Here is a 21,545-nt window from a genome sequence, read left to right as displayed (position 1 = left end):
CAATCTGTTTGACCTGACCAGACTACTTTGCAATTCCACAGCTTGTCTGACTGTACGTGTTCTCTCTCTCTCATGATGGGGGCCATTAGGCTGTGTGTGTTGCACTTGCATGATACTTTTATAGCAGCAAAGGAGTGTAGCGATAGAGCGCTATTGTCCTGTGCATGTGCATACACATACATACAGTATAGCACACATAAACACAACCACACCCACTCTCACTTCTACAGTCTTGCAACTAGTATTTGCGTGCTTCCCTTCCAAAAGAAAAAGAAAACAAAAACTTTGCGCACACCATTCACACACACAGTTATGCACACACACACACACACACACAGACACACACACACACACACACACACACACACACACACACACACACACACACACACATACAGAGCAAGAGGCAGCACAAACTTAATGTGCTAAAGTTATATAACTTCTTTCAAAAATAGGTGTACGCACAAAGATTTTCTGAGAGTCTGTTTTGGGTGCAGGTCCACCACCCAGTCATGCAAAGCCTTTGCAAACACAGCAAAGAGTCAGTTCCAACATGAGGTAGTTACCCTGCTGAAAGACTCTGCACTGCAAAGCCGCCTAACAGTTAGTAGCACCTTTCAAACAAGCCACCATTTTACTTTTGCAGCTCCTTGATTCTTATTTTGGGTCCGCCGTTGGTCCAAGTCTTTTTGAGGAACAGTACTTTCCATTCTGTGGTTGTGGTTCCAACCTTAATGCTGGCATTTTTTGGAGGGCACAAGAAATCCTGAGTCATTGGGGCTGCTTTGGAAGCAGGGAAATGCAGGGATGTAGTGAGCTAGAACTGCAGATTCACTAAGAGAGAGGAGGGGGAGAACTGAGAGCTGAGTACTTATTGACCCACGTAAGGCCTCTCATGACATGGTATAGTTCTCCTCGTGGTTCCTGTTTCCTCCGTGTCTTACCACATGCTTTCCCAAGTCTCGTGCTTCTGCTGTTACCCGGCAATGTTGTATGAAATTATTTCATACTTGCAACACATGTACTTCTGCACAGACGAAATCTGTGTGTGTGTATGTGAGCGCGTGTGTGTGTGTGTGTGTGTGTGTGTGTGTGTGTGTGTGTGTGTGTGTGTATGTGGGCGGGTGGGTGTGATGGAAGATGGCAGAGCCACGTGATTCCAAAGCGTGAATTTCTCTCTGCCTGCAGGTCACAGAGTGAAAATGGAGGATCCTCAGAAGATGCCCTTCACAGACCGCATGAGTGAGATTGAGCGCTTCCAGAGACTCAGGATGACCAACAATGGCAACCGTCAAACCCACCAGGGCCACTTCACTTCATCCACTTCCCAGCTTGGAGGTAGGAGAGACACACACGTACCTCTCCATAGGCCCATAAATGCACACACACGCCTAAAGAAACACAGTATATGACACATGATCCTACCTAAATGAAAACCAATTACACAATTTTATATATAACCTCAGACAGAGCCACACACACGTTTACACACACATACACACATCACAACCACACAAGAGCATTTATACATGCATGAACTGATGGAACCACGCAAACTGACAAACTGAAAGGTATTAAGAATCCAAGCCACACCGCCATGTTTTCACTTCCTCTAAATTGATCAGGGAAGAACAAAGAGTCTTCCAACACATACATCCTCCAATCAGAGCTCACTACCATATGCCCCCAAAGATGTTTTTATGCCACTCCATGCAACCACAACTCCCCCTTCTCACCCACTCTTTTGAATTACCACTTGTAAAAACAGCATGCATCTATCATATGTTTGCAATGCGACTGGTCTGGGAACAGATTGAAGGTAAGCAAAGCAGCAGGACAGATGTCCATGGTGGAGTGGCAGGCTGGCAGCCGTGCCCTGAGCTGGGCCTACAGTACAGTATGTGCAGCCCTTGGTTGGGCGTAGAGCAGACAGCCCTGCTTATCCCTCTCAGAGCCTTTAGAGCAGGGCTGAGACGAGTCTGACAAACAAAGGGCTTCTGAGGGCTGCCAAGTGTATGCTTTAGCTCAGCAACAGGCTCAAGCAGGTAGAGGGGCTTGATTAGGAATTGCTGGAGGAATGTGTGTGTGTCTACGTTTGTGTGTGCCCACACGTTTTTGACTTTTCTTTTTTTGTGTGTGTGTCTATTTTTGTACATAAGCGTCTTTGTCTGTCTGTGTGTGTGTTTGTGTAAATGTGTGCATGTGTGTGTGTGTGTGTGTGTGTGTGTGTGGATGTGGATCAGTATATCTGTCCCTGAGTGCCCTGAGTAGGTGGGACCATTACTGGACAGGGTCAGGTAGAGGCTGGTCAGCGTTGCCAAAGCTCAATTGCCTCTGCCATGCCGACCTCAGGCATCTCTCAACCACACTACACATCTGCACCCACATCATGGCCAAAGCCAAACCCAGGCTCACCTCAACCAGCACGAGTGTTTGTGTTTGTGTTTGTGCGCTGATTGCAGATAATGAGGTAAAGACTACAGTCTGCCTAACTGCAAGCGTAAGGGTGGGAGGTGTTGGTGTGTGCATGAGGGAGGAAAGTCGCTCTCATGAGAAACAAGGCTTTCATGTCGACGTGCGCTCGACACATGCGTCTCTCTGAGCCTGGAACCGTGAAGAGAGGTCTGCGACAACTCCACACCTATGTTCTCTCTCTCGCTCTCGATCGCTATGTCTCTCTCTCTCTTGCTCTCTCGTTCTCGCGCACACACAAATACTCATTTCACACCAAGACACACCAAACCATTCCACCCACTCAGTGGTTCTCATGGGTGGGGTCGGGGCAATGCAATAGGTGATACATAATTGTGTCTGTGTGTGTGTGTGTGTGTGTGTGTGTGTGTGTGTCTGTGTGTGTGTGTGTATGCAGAGAGAGAATAAACAGAGATAGAGTGAGAAAGAAAAAGAGAAAGAAGTAGCGCTGCGATCATGGCTGTCAGATCTCGCAGCGATCTTGCAAAAGTGTTCCCGGTGGCTGGATGCCTCCCGAGCGCCTGGATGGCTCTGCGCTGTAGTGTGCGTGTGTGCCTGCGAAGGGCTTGAGCCGCAGGGCTGAGTGGGTCTGCTGAAGCTGCTCCCCTCTCTGTCTCTGTCTCTGTGTCTGTCTCCCGCCCCAGTCGCTATATCCATAGCTGCAGGGGGATTTGGAGAGGAATTAGCCTTTTATAGGGCTGTCACAGCTCAAAGGCAGCCACCATTGCAACACACACTCCTAGCACAGACACAACACATTAAGAGCGCCTGTTTCTGCCGCCGGCAGTCTGTGTGTATGTGTGTGTGTGTGTGTGTGTGTGTGTGGATACATTACAGTCTGTGTATGAGTAAGCGTGTGTTTGGGAGGAGGGAGAGGTATGTCCTTACCTCTAGCACATTTTTCAATGTGTAATGTAAGTGTCACAGAAACTTCCCTACAATCATCAGCAAAATAATTGAATAGAAACAAGAGAGACAGCAGTTCCCTGCTCTCCTAACCCCCTACCCAGCCACCCACCCTCCTCATCAGATTTCTATGTGACACAATGTGCCTGGCATCTGCCTTTATAAATAGCACAATTGTATGACTCGGTGGCTGCCATTTCGGCTCCAGCAGAAATAGTCTCTTCATCACAGGTCACATTTAGCCAACATACGCCTCTGTTTACACGTAAACACATGCCACACACCTCCAGTCTCCTGCACTCTGAACAGGGCTTTGTTAGATTCATAAGCCTTCAACACGTTGCAATTAGACGGCTCTGTTGAAAGAAATGTTCTTGACACAACGTGTAGGTCTTTTGTCACCAGCAAGGTGCATCGTCCAGTAAGCGATCGGCTTGCTTGTGTGCGATGCGAAATTACATCAGGAAATGTGCTGACACGACTGCAGAGCACTGCCCTAGATTTGCAGAAAGACACAACACACGGCACACATTATCACACACATTCTCATACGCATAGATGCATGACCGTGGTTACACGCACAAACACACCCAGCCCAGAGAGACAGCCAGCCAGACACACACACAAACGCCCCCACACACACACAAACACGCACACACACACACACACACACACACACACACACACACACACACACACAGACACACACACACACACACACACACACACACACACACACACACACACACACACACACACACACACACACACACACACACACACATGACGTGCCAGCGCTGCGTACTACGCTCGTGGGCCAGACAGACGGAGTAATTAAGAGCTCATTAGGAGGCGTGCAGCAACAGGATTTCTCAGCGCTGCTCTGCGCTGGCAGGCGCCGCTCCACACACTCCCTACCTGTTTTGCACTGGGCCACCGCCACACACACCCGCCAAGCGAGAGAGAGGGGGGGGGGAAGAGAGAGAGAGGGAGGGAGGGAGGGAGGGAGAGAGAGAGGGAGCGCCCATATCTGTGTGTGGTTTTGTCTGTGCAAGTCGAGCAAATCCAACACTCAGACAAGTGGGTTTAAATTGTTATTCTGGCTTTTCCAAAGTCAGGTGTGTGTCTGTATGTCTGTGTAGGTGTGTGTGTGTTTTTTTTTTTTTCGTTTTCGTTCCCTCCTCCTTCGGCAGTGATATGCGGAGAATGTTGTCGGCTTCCTTAAGCGTGGCAGAGGCACCCAGAAAGCGACGTCTGCATTCCATAAGACTAGTTTTAAGGGCACTGAAGGAAAGGACGGCGGGGTGTGGGGGGAGTGGGGACTCCATTTCACAGACCCCCATTGACTCAGGCCCATGGGCTGTAGCCTCTCCCCTCCGCCGGACGTTTTGTAAAAAGGCAGACAAAAGGCCGAGCTCATTTCCCGGCCGCGTGTGTGCTGCGTTCGCCGCCCCGCCAGACGTATCCAGATGTTTTATCTTCCACTCGTCTACCCCGTGCAAAAAAAAACAGCAACCCCAAGACAAAGGCGATATTATCTGCCCAATCAGGCCATGGTGCGTTCAAAGGCTGTATCGTCTTACGAGCTGCTCGGTTCCAACACCTTTGTGTTCCTCGCCAAAAGGTAAGATATCAGATGCTGGCATTACCCGCCTTGCCATTCAGTCAAGTGCTCAGCGCTTTGATGAGGGCCCTAAAACCCCTGTATAATGCGTGTGTGCGTGCACACTCGTCTGCGTGTGTGTGTGTGTGTGTGTCTGTGTCTGTGTGCGTGTGTGTGTGTGTGCGTGTGTGGGCATTGTGGATGGCTCCCGGCTCCTGGTTGAGTGATGACAGCCAATGATCAAACAAGCTCCTGGCAGAGCGCGTCGTGGGGCTGGGTTGGGTGGGGTGGTGCAGGGGAGAGAGGGGGGGTAATACCTCGTAAAATCCAGAGCTCCACCGCCGCGTCTTACCTCGTGAACTGCAGGCAGCCGCCAGTGTGTGTGGGAGTTTGAGGAAGGGGTCACCACAGCCCACAGACTCCAGTGGATCCCCAGTAGACCCCAAACCCCAAGCCGAGCGCTCAGCTTTAGCAGACTGAAACAAAGCTGTGGTATTTCCCACTGACAACAGTGCAGCACCACAAGAATGGCTGCGGGGCCTCCAGCAGTTTCCCTGGCTTTATCAAAACACATTGTATGCAGCGATCTCTGTAGTCGCCTCGCAGTGAATCAGAGCGCAGCAGCCGTCAACTTCCTGCTTCTCAAGAGGGGGGCCGTGTTGTTTGGGTAAGACCATCCACCCCTCTCGGCCCTCCCACCCCTCCTCTGATACCAGCGCCATCAGAGGCTTCCCAGTGGCCATAAGGAGCCCATTAAGTATGTACAGTACAAGCATAGCGCCGCTGCAGGAGCAGGGGGAACAAGCTTAGTGCACAATGGGCTGAGTGTGGGACGCCTGACTACTGCTCAGGACACAGGTCCCCACGGAGGCAGAGTCAGGAGTCCTCGCGCTCCTCTCCCGGACTCGCTTGGCTTTCCCGTCTGGCGGACCGCAGAACGGACGCTATTGTCTGACAGATGCGCTCGGAGTGGATTCGCTTTCGCTTATTCGAGTAGGGTTTCCGCATAAAAAAAAAAAAAGACGAACGATCAGAGATAAGAGGACCCATTCAGGATGATGGTGTCCCTCTAATGCTGACAAGGGTGGAGTTTGAGTTGCGTCGTTCTGGCGAAAGCCGACAGCATATGGGAAGTGTGGGTCTCGCCGAGTTCCTCTCCTCGCTCACCGCAGCCACCGCAATCCATCTGAGGTGCAAACAGATCTCTCCAAAAAAGTATCATCTGAAATGATCACCATAAGAACAAATATGAATACACTGGGCGGGTGTATTTACACTGTATGTGGAATGAGATGATAGATAGTTCAGTGAGATCTGTAATGAGAGATGTGACAAACACAGCCAATGATAGAGCTCCACCAAGAAAAGAGAGGAGGAGGAGAGAAGAGAAAAGAGGAGAGAGGAAAGCAGAGGAGGTGAGAGGAGTGGAGGGGAGAGGAAAGGAGAGGAGGGGCTGAGAGGCGTGGGCCCTGAAGCAGGGCTGGAAGGGTGTTTTTTGACCTTCATGTTTCTTTTTACTAATGTTTTAAGCGGGAGTGCATAAGACATATCAAATGTCCCGTATAAGCTAAATGGTGGCTGTGATCCCTTCTTCCGGCACCTAAACACTCCCTCCCCCCCACCCCCCTCTCCCTCTCTCTCTCTCTCTCTCTCCCTCTTTCTCTCTCTCTCTCTCTCTCTCTCTCTCTTTCTCTCGCTTGCTCTCTGTCGACGCCCAAGGCCAGAGCGAAACAGGAAGCCGGCACAAGGCCCGGCATTCAGAGTGTCTCAATGACATGCTTCATTATGGTGGGCGCGTAGCGCACCCCTTTGCAGACGCGGCCGCCATCTTGGCTCCGCAGCCCTTTCATCTCCCCGGCCGGCGCTGTAGTTCACAAGGCCAAGGCCTGTTTATTTGTGTCCGCTAGCATCCAGCCCCGTTAGCCTAATCTGTGTGTGATGCTTGCTTCATCAGCTGACGTGTGCTAATGCAGCCATTCAAGCGCATCTGAACCCGCCACACAACATTAATATTTCTGTTTTCTTTCTTTTATTTTCATTTTTATCTTTTTTTTTTTATCCATTTAGCCCCGCCCCTGACGGGACGCTCTTAATAACAGCAGTAATCTGTAGCGCCGCTATTGACGTTGTCCCCCGGCCAATCAAAATATTTGAAGGAAATGTTTATTTTCTTGAAGGAATGGCGGCAGCTGCAGTGTGCCACTGGTGAATAAGCCCATTTATGTGTAAGAATTTGCCATTGTGGAGAGAGGTGCGCGAGAGAGCCTGCTCGAGGAAGCAGGGCAGAGCCATTGAGGGAACACAGACGCTTACAGCCGTGCTTGATGTGTGTGTGTGTATGAGAGAGAGAGAGAGAGAGAGGGATCGAGATAGTGTATGGATTTAGTGTTGACGGGTGCAAGTGTGCTCAATTTTGTGTATCTTTATATAGCGCAGTGTTTGCAGAGTGGTGTCTATGTGTGTGTTTGTGTGCCTGTGTGTCTGTGTGTGCCTGCATCTGTGTGTGTGTGTGTGTGTGTGTGTGTGTGTGTGTGTGTGTGTGTGTGTGTGTGTGTGTGTGTGTGTGTGTGTGTGAGGGCTTAAGGTCGATGTGCCTGTGGGTGCAGTAGTGGCTTGGATTCCCACAGTGTTTGACGGTACGTGATGGTTGGCTTGTAACAACTAAGCCATCTCCGACCCAGAGCAAACAGCCACTATTTGCATGTCAAATTGGCACATCCCTGCGGTGTGGCCGTTGAGTGTGAAGCAGAGTCCCACACGCTCCCACACACACCACTTTTTTCACTTTTACTTTACCCCTTAGACCAACTGGCATCCTATCACACACACACACACACAGTCACATGCAAACCTAAAAGCCCCAAAATATCTCCTCAGCTCTCTGTTCATCACATCACAGGCCAGTAAGACTTCTATGCCGCCCCCCGCCCCCCCCCCCTCTCTCTCTCTCCCTCTCTCTCCCTCTCTCCATCTCACATTCTCTTTCTTCCTCCTTTCCTTCTCCCTCTCTCTCTCTGCCTCACTCTGTCTGTCAGATCAAATCAGATCAAACCTACAGTGCTACATTGGCATGAGCAAGCCACTTTTGGTTGCCAAAACCATATGTACAGGACATGCAAAGAGTAGTGCTCTCCCTCCCCCTCTCTCTATATATACACCTATCGTTCTTAGCCCCCCCCCCTCTCTCTCTCTCTCTCTCCCTCCCCCTTTTTCTTTATATACACCTATCGTTCTTAACCCCCCTCTCTCTTCCTCTCTCCATCTCTCTCTCTCCCTCTCTCTCTCTCTATCCCTCTCTCTCTCTCCCTCCCTCTCTCTCTCTCTTTCTGTGCCCCTTGTGCTGAGTCAGCCCTGTCAGCAGCCTCCAGCTCCACACAATGCTCCTCTCAAACATCGGCCATGCAAGGGTCTGGTGTTTTTGGAAGCACTTAAGGCGGAATCCCAGAAAGCCTTTCATATCTGGAACACAACACAGACTTTTTCTCACGCACACACACACACACACACATGCACAGACACAAACAGACACACACACACACACACACACACACACAAACAAACACATGCACGTAAACATGTGACATGAAGACAAAATGACAAATAACAAAATAGACTGGGAGACAGGTTCACAGGTGTGTCCCAACACACTTAATTTATGGCCCTTGTTTCCCAACATCAAACCGTTCTCATCAGACCAGTGGAAAGTTTCAAAGACGCCGCACACACGCGAGCGCGCCAGGTCCCCCCTGACGGTGCGGCAGGAATGCGGCGTAGGTATGTGCCGTGTAGAACGTGATGCCAATAACACCAGGAATGTGCGACCTTCCCCCAAACACAGCAGCATGATGGGGCATCAACATGACCACTGTGACGCACTGAGCCTGCCATACATGTGGAAACGTGTGTGTGTGTGTGTGTGTGCGCTTGTGTTTGTATTTGTGTACGGGTACGTGTTACGTGTGTCACAATCGATCCGCGTCACTCCCCAAAACAAACGTCTGCTGGCAAGACAAAACATATCAGAATAAAAGTGTGAGCGATGTGAAATTCCTGAATTGTTTGTCATCAGTAGTTTGCATGGAGCAGGTTGAAAAGCCCAGGGGCATTTCTGACTCAGTCAAATGTGTTAATCAATCTGCCAATTGCACCCTGCGGCCAAGGCCGTAAAGCTTTGAAGTGGAGCGCGGCAGTTGCAAGTCCCCACAAAGAGAGGCTGGAGTGCAGTGAAGGACAGGGCATGTGTCAGGCCTGATCAGTGATCGTTTGATTGTGTCTGTGCCTGATCAGTGATCGTTTGTTTGTGTCAGGCCGGATCAGTGATCGTTTGTTTGTGTCTGTGTTCCTCTCGTGCAGCGCTGTGGTCAGAGCAGATGGACCCCTCAGGAGGCATGAAGCCCTGCAAGGTGGAGGAGGACCTCCGCTGGACAGGTGAGACATCGGCCGCAACGCTACCTCACACACACGCACACAAACACCCAGTATACACACACACACACACACACACCATGATATACAACAAGATACAGGACTACGTTATTCTGTTCATTATGATGTAGAATCAGGCATCAAGATGTGAATCTACTGATTAAAATGTGGAATCAGGCATCAGTGAGTACTTCAAAATGTATTAGATGATTTCTTTTTGAGGAAGCCAGCCGTAGCTGATATGCTCAGTGAAGTTAGCGGCGGATGGGAAAGGTGTGTGTTGCTGTAGGGGTGATCTGGTGAGGTGAGGAGAGAGAGGAGGACTCGTAGGGAGGCTGCTGTGTGCCAGTGCACCGTGGCTCTCTCCCATGGCTCTCTCGGCGCTGTGAGTTTTGGCCTTGGCGTCTCTTCTGAGGCGCTGGGGTTGTGGCCGCGGGCACCGCTGTTGCCGGCGCATTCCTCCGACGCCCACTCTGCTCCGCCCTCGCCCAGCTGGCATCCCTTGCACGCCCCGTGGCAATATGGCCACCGCTTTCCCGCCAACACTGGCGGCGCGCCAACGCGCGCTGAATCACGGCCACCCTCCCCGCCCATGCCATTCCCTCCTCGTCCTCTTCATCACACGGACATTTGCGTGTGGCACCGTGGGTGGCATGCTGGGACTGACTAATTAAAAATTCCACTCTTTCATTGCCCTTCTCTCTCTCTCTCTCCCTCTCTTCATGTGTCTGCCCGCTAGATGATTAATGGCCTTGTGAACAGACACATGCGTGAGTTGGAGTTTTCGCAAAGGATCTGTGACTCTTGCGCTCGGCAGTGGCTTTCCTGAGAGAGGAATGGGGTGTTTTCGTTTCACGCGATTGCATAACTGCCAAGCAGGATATTTACTAGAGAGAGCAGCCATGGACGTGGAGGCCAGCGAGAGTCACCTGGCCCTACAGAGCTGTTTCAATAACACACACACACACACACACACACACACACACACACACACACACACACACACACACACACACACACACACACACACTCGTATACACACACACACACACACACACACACACTGACACACACACACACACACACACACACACACACAAACAAACATACACACACACACACACACACACACTCTCTTACACCTACTCACTCACACACACACACGCAAACACATGCGTACACAAACACAAGTGTCTGGCGCAGGGCCAGGATTTGACAGACATTGCATTAATGTGTGTTTGTGTAATACAGACGAGGAGGAGGAGGGGGGTGAAAAAAGAAGTGAAGGAATGTTGGTAATTCAACACAGCCTGAATCATCTCATTTAGTGTTATCTAGTCTTCTGAGGCGAAGAGCGCTCAGCCGTCATGTTTAGGTCACCTCCTGCGCTCACCTGTGTGATCATCCGTCTGGGCCTGGACGCACCTGCGTGAGCTGCGGAGTGTCATCCTGAGTCATGCCTGTTGTTTTATACCTCATATCCATGCGTATCACTCTCAGTAAGATGGGGGGGGGGGGATTTGCATGCTACATGGGGCCGTGGTGGCGGGAGCCCTGGGCGCCTGCACAAACACGCGGCCTTCATTTGTGTTCATTTGAGTCTCCGATTCTTTGGCTTGCGGGAGGCCCGTCATTTCCATCGAGCGCTCCATCTCTGTCTGAGCCTCGCCGGCCCTCTGGCCTCGCTGCAGCGGCAGCAGCACTGCAGGGCGGCGTGGAGGAGGTGATCGGGAGAAGAAAAGAGTAAACATGAGTAAACAACGCACACAGGAGACAGGTATACATCCATCAGGGCAAACACAAATACCTGTGCGCTGAGTGGAAGTGGGCAGCCCCTGTGTAGTCGTGTCTTTTGTTGAGCGTCGTGGAGCGTCTCTGCGCTCCTTTAGCGTCCCCACTCTCGGCCACACCGCCTCATTTGCCTGGGACACCACGCCACAGCTGGGAGCCATCAAGGCCCCCGGCCCGGTTTGCATTGGGGTCGTGTAAACACACTTCACAGGTGAGAGCCAGCATTTGCATGGGTGGTCTGGGCAGGGCAGCCCCCCCCCCCCCCCCCCCCTCTGCACACACACACACCCCCGGGCCTCGCCCCAGCGCGAGCAACCGAAGGCAGTTTCTAGTGTAGGCAAATGAGGCTAACCTCCGCGCGGATCGGGGTTACACGCTTCAGTGTAGACTAGTGGACTTCTGGGCAAAGCCAACAAGCCACTCAGGTGAGAACACACACCGAGAAGTATGCAGGTACAGGCCAACGTGTGTATAGGAGTCGGTGTATTCTAGATGTGTGAAAATACATATTCATACACACACACACACATATACGCACGCGCACGCACACACACACACACAACCACAGTCAACCACAGATTCACACACTTTGCCAGTTATGACTCCAGAACGCTATGTCCTCTATAAAAATCCCAGAACACTCAGACATCCTCTAAGTGAGCTAGAGAAAAGGAGAGAGAGAGAAAGAGAAAGAAAGAACGAAAGAAGAGAAGGAACAAAAGAGTAAAAACTCAGGAGAAAAGTGAGAAACGGTGTGAGTCTGCCACTGAGGAAGAAAGAAACTGAGTGAGACAGAAAGAAAAAGAGAGCGAGAGAATGAGTGAGAGGGAGAGAGAGAGAGAGAGCGAGAGAATGAATGAGAGAAGGAGAAAGAAAAAGAGAGAGAGAAAGGGGGGAGAGAGAGGGAACATCCGAGACGGTGGGTCGTGCCAGCTTGCCCTCTGGGGTCCGTCCCCTCTCTGCCGTCCCTACAGCCGAGTCAACACATTTCAGCTGAGCCTAATGGGGATCATGTGTGTGTGTATGAATGTGTGTGTGTATGACTGCCTAAGTGTGTGTGTGTGTGTGTGCGTGCGTGTGTGTGTATTTTACCACAAGCTCAGCATTCTGGCCTACACCTAACAGGAACAAAGGAGGTTAGAGAGAGTTCCTTCAAGACCGTTTAGAGGAGAGAAAAAGTGCACCGGGTGGATTTCAGACAGCCGGCGAGGGTTTGCCAGCTAGTGTCTGTGGCGCTCACGGATCCTCTGCTGGCGTGTGCCAGGCTGTGGTTGCCATGGTCCACTTGGCCCCTCCGCTCGGTCTAAGAGCAGTGCCGCTGCACCTCCCACGATGCCGCCTCCAGTGTCCACTCACTGTCCATAATGGAGTCGGACAGCTCGGCTGAATGGGTCTCGGGCGAGGTGCTACTTAGTGTCACCTCAGCCAGTGAATCCCCCCCCCCTCCACACACACACACACACACACACTTACTCTCACACCCTCCAGACCCCCCCCCCCCCCCTGTCCTGGCGGTGCGCCCACATTCTGCTGGCGGAGGGCAGGGAGAGCGAGCGGGAGCTTTCCGGGAGTCCGCGAGGAATTAGCAGAGCCGACTCCTCTTTTCCCGAATCAACAGCAGCTGAAAGCTCAGATTTTCCTTGCGTGAAATCAGATACGAGCCCCCCGCTCTAGTGCCTGCTAGACTCTGGAAACAGAAAAAAAAAGCCGAGCGCACCCCCCCTTTCCTCTCTCTATCCCTCTCTCTCTCTTTCATTCTTTCACTACAACTCACTCCTCCCTTTACTTTCAAAAAAGAAAGAGGAGAATTTCAACTGTAGAAAATGTTCTGGAGAAAAAGGAAAACAGCAGCCGTGGAAATTGCAAAGGAACTGGCTTTTTTTCCCCCCTTCTCTGCGCGCCTGAAAACGGACCCAGTTCTCCAGACGTTTCAACGAGGCTGTGGCACGCAAGTTCGGCATCCTCCACCCCTCGGGGCGGTGGCATGCGAGCGCTTGCTTTCACACAAATACAGCCCTCTCTTTCTTCCCCTCTCCTCTCCCGCTCTCCTGCTCTGCCCTCCGCCTTCCCAGCATCCTCTGGGAGAGCGTGGGCACGACTCCTCTCCTGTCCCACTGGAGTCAGCAGGCAGGCAAACAAGCTAAATATGTCACAGACAGGTGTAAAGGTGTGCGTGTGTGTGTGTGTCTGTGTCTGTGTGTGTCTGTGTCTGGGTATGTGTGTATGTCTGTGTGTGTGTGTGTATGTGTGTTTGCGCTTATGTGTGAGTATGTGTGTACATATGTTTGTGTTGTCATTGTTAGTGTGTGTGTGTGTGTGTGTGCGTGATGGTGTGTGTGTGTGATGGCATACAGCCCACAGGTGCAGAGATTCGCATCACACCTGCTCGCATGTTGACCCATGTCTGGTCATTGACGCACAGGACATGAAATCCAAACCAGGTCCAGACCTCAATTACCTGTTACTTCACCACACTCTCATTCCTAAGCTCACCAGACAGATAGATAGATAAAGAGAGAGAGAGAGAGAGAGAGAGAGTGAAACAGAAAGAACGAGACAGAGAGATGAGTAAGCGAGTGAGACAGAGATGGTGAAACTCAGTGGTAGAAGAATCTCTCATGTGATGATTAGTCCACAAGCACCAATGTGCAGATTCTTAGGAGAGGAGGAGCCAAAAAAAACCTTTTCGCTGTTGTCAGTCTTGGGCGCACAGACATCAGATGGAAGCTCCAAACATGAACTTGAAGATCTCCGTAGCTGCTGACGTTGAGTTTCATAACGCCATCATCTCCGCTCAGCAATCTTGTGATCACTGGCCCTCTGGACAATACACTCCCTGCAGTTCCTGCAGACTTCAGCAAGGGGTCAGCAGAGAGCAGTTTCCCAATACCCCCGTGCTAGATGGGCACTTAAAGCTGCATATTTAGCAGCACATGATAAATACAGTGTTTAGCATCCCACAGCGGTTAGTCAGCACTTTGGCATGGGCGGGCTGTTTGCGTTAGCAGTTCTATGGAAGTGATAAAACTGTAACTCATTACTGGGTTGATGGTTAAACATCACTAGGCTCCAGGTTGGAGCATGTTCCTCCTGCATGGCCCCTGGGGCGCCTGGCCTCACCTTGTTTGCTCCCTGTGAGAATACGGAGCGCTGGAATGCCGAGTGTGAGAGATCTCACAAGATCTTAGTGCTATCTGTCCCAAGGATGATTTAATGAACAGTTACCCAGACAGGTAGACTAATAATGTCTATTCACACTTCCCTCACACAAACACACACACACACACACACACACAACCGGTATGATTTATGATTGAAGGAGCGCATGCTGCCAACTGCACTATCAATGTTTACAGTGAGCTATGTGTGCAGACCAGGCTGGCTCTTCAGCTTCCATAGGGTGAAAGTATGTTGCTCAGACTAGTTTGTCAGGATGTCTGGTATAAGCGATTAATAGCTGACAGTTGTCTGTTTCAGATCCTGTCTTTATGTTACAGCCCTGTCCTTATGTTACACAGAAGATCAGAGTTGTTTTTTTTCGGTGTTGAACCCACAGGCTTATAGCTTTTCCTGACTTCCTGTTATCAACTTTCACATTCATCAGCCAAACTTGTCATCAGTTTGTAATATACTATTGTCTGTAGCCTCCTTGCCAGATTTGATGCCTGATGTGAGCATTTCAGTATTGCAACATTTTTAACGATTCCCACACCTCCCACCATCTTATACAAGTCTATGGCACATGTTTTCGTTGTGCCTGATGTATTGTTGTGTGAGCTTGACAGAAAACAAAGTGTTTTCTTCTCTCAGTGTGTTGTCAGCACAGACTTCGATCAAAGTCTGTGGATCAAAGAGTGATGTGTGTGTTTCTGTTTGAAAATGTAAATATATATTATATGTCATGTATTTCATTGTAAGATTTATTTCTGTATAATTTATTTCAGATTCTCATGCGGGAACATTCCTACAAACTCTGTAGCATTGTGCTTAGCTTCTCTTCAGCTGGTGTGCACTACTGTTAGCGATTATGCTAATGTTTCTTTTTGTGCCTATCTGTTTGTTTTCTGTCAGGCACCACCGAGCTGTTCCCTCAGAGGTCCTTCCCGGCCTCCCTGTCCCCCCTGCCCCGCTTCCCTGACCCCCACGTCCACTACCCCGGGGCCTTCACCTACTCGGCCAACCCGTCCAGCACGGCCATCGGCGGGCTGAGCGTCACGGGCATGTCGTCGGCCCGCTACCACACCTACCTGCCGCCGCCCTACCCGGGCAACCAGAACCAGAGCTCCCACTTCCAGGCCAACTCCTCGCCGTACCACCTGTACTACGGCACCGGCTCGGGCTCCTACCAGTTCTCCATGGTGCCGGCGGGCGGCGCGGGCAGCGGCGGCGTGTCGGGCGCGGGGGCCGGCGAGCGCTCGCCCACCCGCATGCTGAGCTCCTGCACCGGGGCGTCGGCGGGCAGCGGCAGCGGTAGCCTGATGGGCAACCCCAGCCTGAGCAGCCAGAACGACGGCGTGGACGCCGACGGCAGCCACAGCAACTCGCCCACCGCCATGACCGCCTCGGGCCGCATGGACGAGTCCGTGTGGAGGCCCTACTGAGGGACCGGGTCTGGAGCAAGCCTCGGACGAAGAGAGGATGAAGAGAAGAGAAGAAAGGAGGAAGAGGAGGTGAAGAAAAAGAGAGAGAGAGATTAAGTGATAGTTGAGGGAGGAGTGGAGAAATGAGTTTGAACGCAGAAGTTAGATTATGTAAATGTTTGAAAGAAAAAAAGCAACCAAAAAAAATTGCTGCATGTTTTGTGTGTCAGTTTGTCTCTTAGCCTTCCCCACTCTGCTTTTTTTTGTGTCGGTTCAAAGTATCTGATGGAACAATTCATTTGCATTCTGAGTTGTTTCAAATACTCATTATGTCCTTTGGAAAAAAAAAAAAACTTTCTGACTCTCCTCTTGACCAAAGAGCATTGACTCGCTTGGACAGCCACAGTAAAAGAAAGAGAAACTGTACATAGATGGAGACGGTGCGAGTAACAGCTATAGTAATATATCCACAACTCTTTTGAGATGTCTTGAAAAAACAAATAACCAAAGACTGCATCTCCCAAAATGCTTTGCCTTCCAGGATCCTCGCAGCAGAACAATTACCTTGTCCTTGTACATTGACTGTGTTACTTCAGCTGCGGTGGAGGAGCCATTGATCTGTCACATGAAATGGAACTGTTGTCTCCATGCCAATGTTCTGTACCTGTTTTGATGTAAGGGGAATAACATGTCTCTCCAGGATAATGCCTCTTCTCCTATCCTGAATGCCAGCAGTCCATAGACAGCAGATCAGATTGCTTGCAATGCATTTGAAATTAAGATCGCACACACATCGGTAACAGCACACAGTTTTCTGTATCTTAGTCAGCGGGGATGGTTTTGTTCTTGTCCCACATGCAGCACAGTAATATGTAACATAAGAATATTATAAGAGCGCGGCCACTTTTATAAGACGGGTTAAGTAGACACTCCTAAGTATTTAAGAACCTGAGAGAAAGAGTGTAGCCTTTGTGGATTTTCCCCAGAAGTATGGAGAATTTATGGCCCAAGGATATTAATAATCAACATTTTTCTGTCAGATTTGATTTGCTCTGTTTCGGTATCACAAGTTCGACTATTTGTCATGTTTTTTTTTTTTCAACTGAATAATGTGGGATTTTTTTTTATTTATTTGAGCCAATTATTGTGTTCCTGTGTGTTTCTGGGTCATTCTTTCCTAATTTACTTTTTTCTCCTTTTTTCTTTATTTTCGTTTAATATAAAGTTTTGCTACTGTAATATATTACTTTAAATTATAAAAAAAACATTTTTTTTAATGTAATGTTATTTTCTGATTTAGCTTTGATGCACTAAAAGTGTTATTTAACAAAAAAAGAAAAAAAAATAGGTCATTGTGAACCACAAAATAGCATTTTCCAAGCTTTCTTCGCTAGCCAAGCCTAAGTGTATAACCACAAACTTCCCAGAAATCCTAGCACCATGCCCTGACCTTGCTTCTCTTAATAGAAAGCAGCCACATTGTGGGATGATGCAAAACTGACCACGCTTTCCTGTCCTTCGTGTTCAAGAGTCCTGCATTGACTGCCCCGGCCTTGTTGGCCGACGCTATCTCACGAAAATCACACATCGCTGTTCAAAGGTAGCTCACAGCACATACATCCCCATCCCCTTTTTATTATTTTCCAAAAGCCGCCCATTGGAGCTTTTGAAACTCCAGACGATAATTGGTTGTATTGGAAAAAAAGTAGCAAATCACCACAATGGGAAGGATAAAGTGGACAAGTGACACACATGCACAGGGACTAAATGCACTCCAGGTGTGAATGGGAACAGCCCCCCCCCCCCTCCATCACTCCTGATGCCTTTCCCATGCTGATGATCCAACACACCTGATCCCTGTGCCTGGGGGGTAGGGGTGGCAAAGGACTGAAGATAGCACACAGTGAGAGAGAGAGAGAGAGTGTGTGTTTGGTGTGTGTGTGTGTGTGTGTGTGTGTGTGTGTGTATGTGTGTGTGTGTGTGTGTGTGTGTGTGTGTGTGTGTGTTAATGTGTGTATCTGAGGAGTAGGGTATTATGTAGAGACACATATCTGCTTACACGCAGCCGGGTGCCTGTGGGCAACCCTCTGGCCCAACGCCTGCCCACTGCAGGGGCCCAAAGGTGCCTCTGTCTGCTTTTGATTTGTTGGGCCCTTTGATGCCTTTATTGAGGCTGATTAGCCCCTTTTACCCCATTGTAGTTTGCACATAACTAATGGCAGGGGGCGAAGAGGGCCATGCTGTAACTGATGAGCAGATGAGAGGCTCTGAGGGAGAGAGGGAGAGCAGCACTCGGGACATGAAGCCATGCAGGGCTCATGTGTTACAGGCCTGCCAGAGGGAAGGGCGCGGGCCCTGGGATAGGACGACAGGGGAGGTGGGCGCAGGTGTCCTTCAGGAGAACCACAGTCACAGGACATCCATCATGAGTGAAGCTCAAACAAGAAGCGGCTCTAGTTCCCACTCCTAAATCACTGTGTACATAGTAAATATGAGAAAAGTCTACGAGTTAAGCGCAGAGACAATCAAACTTTCTTAGCGGTTTGCCATCAGATCATCCACAATTTCTCCCAATCCATCAGGTGGAAACAATCTTATTTAATAGGGATTATAAGACTTGTGCTTTGTGACAATCACTTACTGTGCTTGTACTTTTGCCATCTGTGCTGTAATGAAGTGAAGGCAAATGGAGAAGCCATGTCAAAGGCCATGTTGCACGACAATAGATCCAAAGGTTGGGTGTAATTATTTATTTTCTATTGAAACTTTCCTGGTAAACATTAGATGCTTGCTGAGATGCAACAGGTCTGAGTTAGGAGACGTCTTGGTTCCAACATGGCATTCTGTGAAGCTTAGCTTATGAGGACAAGAAGCACAACTAGATTCTAACTGTATCACACCTGGGACAATAAAGCACAAATGGATTCTTCTGAAAGAACATGTCCTCCCTTTCATCCAATTCACATTGTAATTTTGTCAATGCTTATGTTATGTGCAAATAATGTAGTTTTGTTTTGATGCATTTTAATTAAAAAAAACTCACAAATTTCTGCTTGTACTACTTGCCTTCTATGTGCTTTGTCTCTTCCCATACGAGTAACTCACACATTGCCAATGGCAGCACATTAACTCCTTTATTTATTTAACTTTAGCCTAAGCATTTACTCTCCAGACTGAGTTCCCTGTTAAATGTTTATCAGACTTGACGCTGCCTGTGTTCACTCCATATTCTGGCATAAACACACCAAGCCGTGCAGCATAAGCAGTGAAATGGTCTGTGTTTGCTTGAAAATGAACTAAACTGATGACAAAGAATTCTCTTCCCTTTTCATGGAAATTAAATAGGACAGCTTTGCTGGGTTTTGGAAATGTAATATTGTAAAAATCCTAGTACCATGGACTAATGTGGTTACGGCAATGACAAGTATTGAGCAGCGATGGCAAACTGATTATAAAACATCTCCCTTGGGTTGCCATCAGTTAAAACAAAGTTGGCGGGAAGAATATGTACAAACGGACACTTCCAAACTGATCTGGAGCCAGTTATTCTTTTCCCTCCTAAATTACAATTTCAAGCTTCTAGTCAGCAAATCAGCGGGGCTCCGTACACCTGCTGTTTAAATAATCCGCGCGCCTCCTATTAATTCCACTGTGCCACATCGCTGCCGCTGGTGGGGACGACACAGCTGTCAACACATGGCGGCGGCAAGCCCCGACGTCCATAAAAACTTGCCCCTGGAATCTGACACCAAGCCCACCACGTCCACTCAACCCGTGTCAGCAAGTTGTCACTTGTTAAAATACGTGGGGAGAGGGAAGAAAGCATCCAGCATCCCATTTTTCCACCATTCTGTTTGTTTTTCCATTCCAAACTATTTCATATTTCTGAGGAGTGATGGGGAGGGTGCCCGTGGTGACCAACCGAGTTGGCACGACGACACTGGACATTCCAGCCACAGCATTCCGAAGCGCAGTTATGAGGTGTTTAAATTGGGCTTTAGTCATTGCTTTGTTGTTAACTGTTTTCGGAATTTCAAAATCCACAGATGTATTGATTCCCCCCCATTCCTATAAAACAGATTCTCCCATTCCCACTCAGCCATTCCCCTCAAGTTCAAATTAGTTCCCTAAATCTGACACTGTTCTAGCGTTTCTTCCATCTTCTATCCCTCTGTCGTTATCTCCCTCTCCCTCTCTCTTTTCTCTTTTCATCCATCTTTCAGACTCCTCTCATCATTGGCGCTTTGTGTTCGTCAGAAGGGCAGCCTTGGCACGGTAACAAAGTGCTGGGACGGACCCACGCGTGCGAGGGGGAGAACTGCATTTAATTAGCCGGAGCGCAACCCCCTCCAGGCAGACATGAGCAACACTTCACCCGCTGAGGGATTCTCACAGAGACGCGTGATCGCATTGGATCAGACAGAAGGGGCCACAATCAATCTACGCCGCGGCCCCTGACGTGTCATATTCCATTTGAGCATCGCTGTCGGCTGCGGGCTCGCCCCGAACTTCTCCTCCTTTCACCAAAACTGTTGTGGCACTTCTGAGGAACGAGTTTCGTCCTCGGCGCAATATTGAAGTTCACAGGAGTCCCGCACATGGCCCAGGAAAACTGGTGTTTGGCGTCTGCGCCGCATGTTGTAACTTCTCCAGGCCCGATTGTCGGAACACTTCCTGACTTTTCATCGCCGTATTCCAGTTGTCTCGCACGGCCTGCGCTCCAGAGGGAGCGGAGCACGAGAGACGGGATGGTAAGCTTTCAATTAGCCATAGGGCTCAGGAGAATTCCGCTCGCTCGCTTCACACACTGGGATCTGCGGCTCCGTGAGACCTCTCCTCGCTCTCCCTCTCTCAATCTCTCTCTCTTTCTCTCTCTCTCTCACACACACACATGCGCACACACACACACACACACAGATACATACACATGGGGACCAGAGTGCTTCCATCTGGCCTTTGCCACTATCACACACATCCCAGATCCCCCCAGTGTTGTGTGCTGTCATGCTGTTCTTCCTGTGATGTGCTCTCTGCTCCCCTCATGCCTGCTGCCCATCTCCGTGGTGCTGAGCAGCCCTTGTGTTCTCAGTGAGAGGGCTGGGGAAGCGGCTCTGCTCTATGCAGCTCTCGCTTGGACCGGAGTGACCCCAGGAGTGAATACACGTGCAGGCGCGTGCACATACCCACACACACATGCACGCACACGCACACACACACACACACATATATATGCAAACCCATGCAAACACATGCACACACACACACGGCACATACACACACAGGCACATACACACACACACACACACGCACGCACGCACGCACGCACACATGCACACGCACACATGCACACACACACGCACACACGCACACACGCACACACATGCATGCATAACCAAATGCAACAGATCAGTTTCATTTAGCTGAATGATTTTCCTCCATGGTCATGAAATCATGGTTACATGAACTGCTGTCCACGTGGACTTAAAAGCCTTAGGGATTGTCATTATAATCACCACTGGCTTCTTTAACCCTCCTTCACTGTATCATGTCACAGCAATTGTTCCTAATTTGGGGAAATGGGAACCCAGGCATCAGTGAGTAATATGGTGGAAAAAAGCACAGAGGACTCTGGAAATAGTGTCGATCGTTAAAGCGTTCTCCCTCGTTCTCATGGACAGCACTTCCTGGGTCGGGGCGGCCCAGTGGTACCTGCATACGAAAGCCATTAGGAGCGCTGTGCACGGGCTGACCCCTCTCCTCCCAGCACT

The 21,545-nt window shown here is 49.8% G+C and overlaps 1 protein-coding gene across 3 annotated transcripts in view; it reads left to right on the top strand.

Moving 5' to 3' along the window:
- The window catches only part of runx3 (RUNX family transcription factor 3), a 58,159-nt gene extending 39,324 nt beyond the window's left edge, over nucleotides 1-18,835 (top strand). For 2 of the 3 annotated variants that reach the window (XM_062523014.1, XM_062523013.1), the window contains 3 exons: nucleotides 1,189-1,338; nucleotides 9,335-9,409; nucleotides 15,269-18,835. In XM_062523014.1, the coding sequence (XP_062378998.1) occupies nucleotides 1,189-1,338; nucleotides 9,335-9,409; nucleotides 15,269-15,798 (755 nt within the window). In that variant the 3' untranslated portion in view covers nucleotides 15,799-18,835. The remainder of the gene's footprint in view (nucleotides 1-1,188; nucleotides 1,339-9,334; nucleotides 9,410-15,268) is intronic. The other variant, XM_062523015.1, reaches the window with a different exon arrangement.
- Nucleotides 18,836-21,545: the final 2,710 nt, after the last annotated feature.

This window comes from Sardina pilchardus, chromosome 20, assembly GCF_963854185.1.
Source record: "Sardina pilchardus chromosome 20, fSarPil1.1, whole genome shotgun sequence".
NCBI classification, from domain to species: domain Eukaryota; kingdom Metazoa; phylum Chordata; class Actinopteri; order Clupeiformes; family Clupeidae; genus Sardina; species Sardina pilchardus.
Note: the sequence above shows the minus strand (reverse complement) of the source record. Positions and strands in the feature narration are given on the sequence as shown.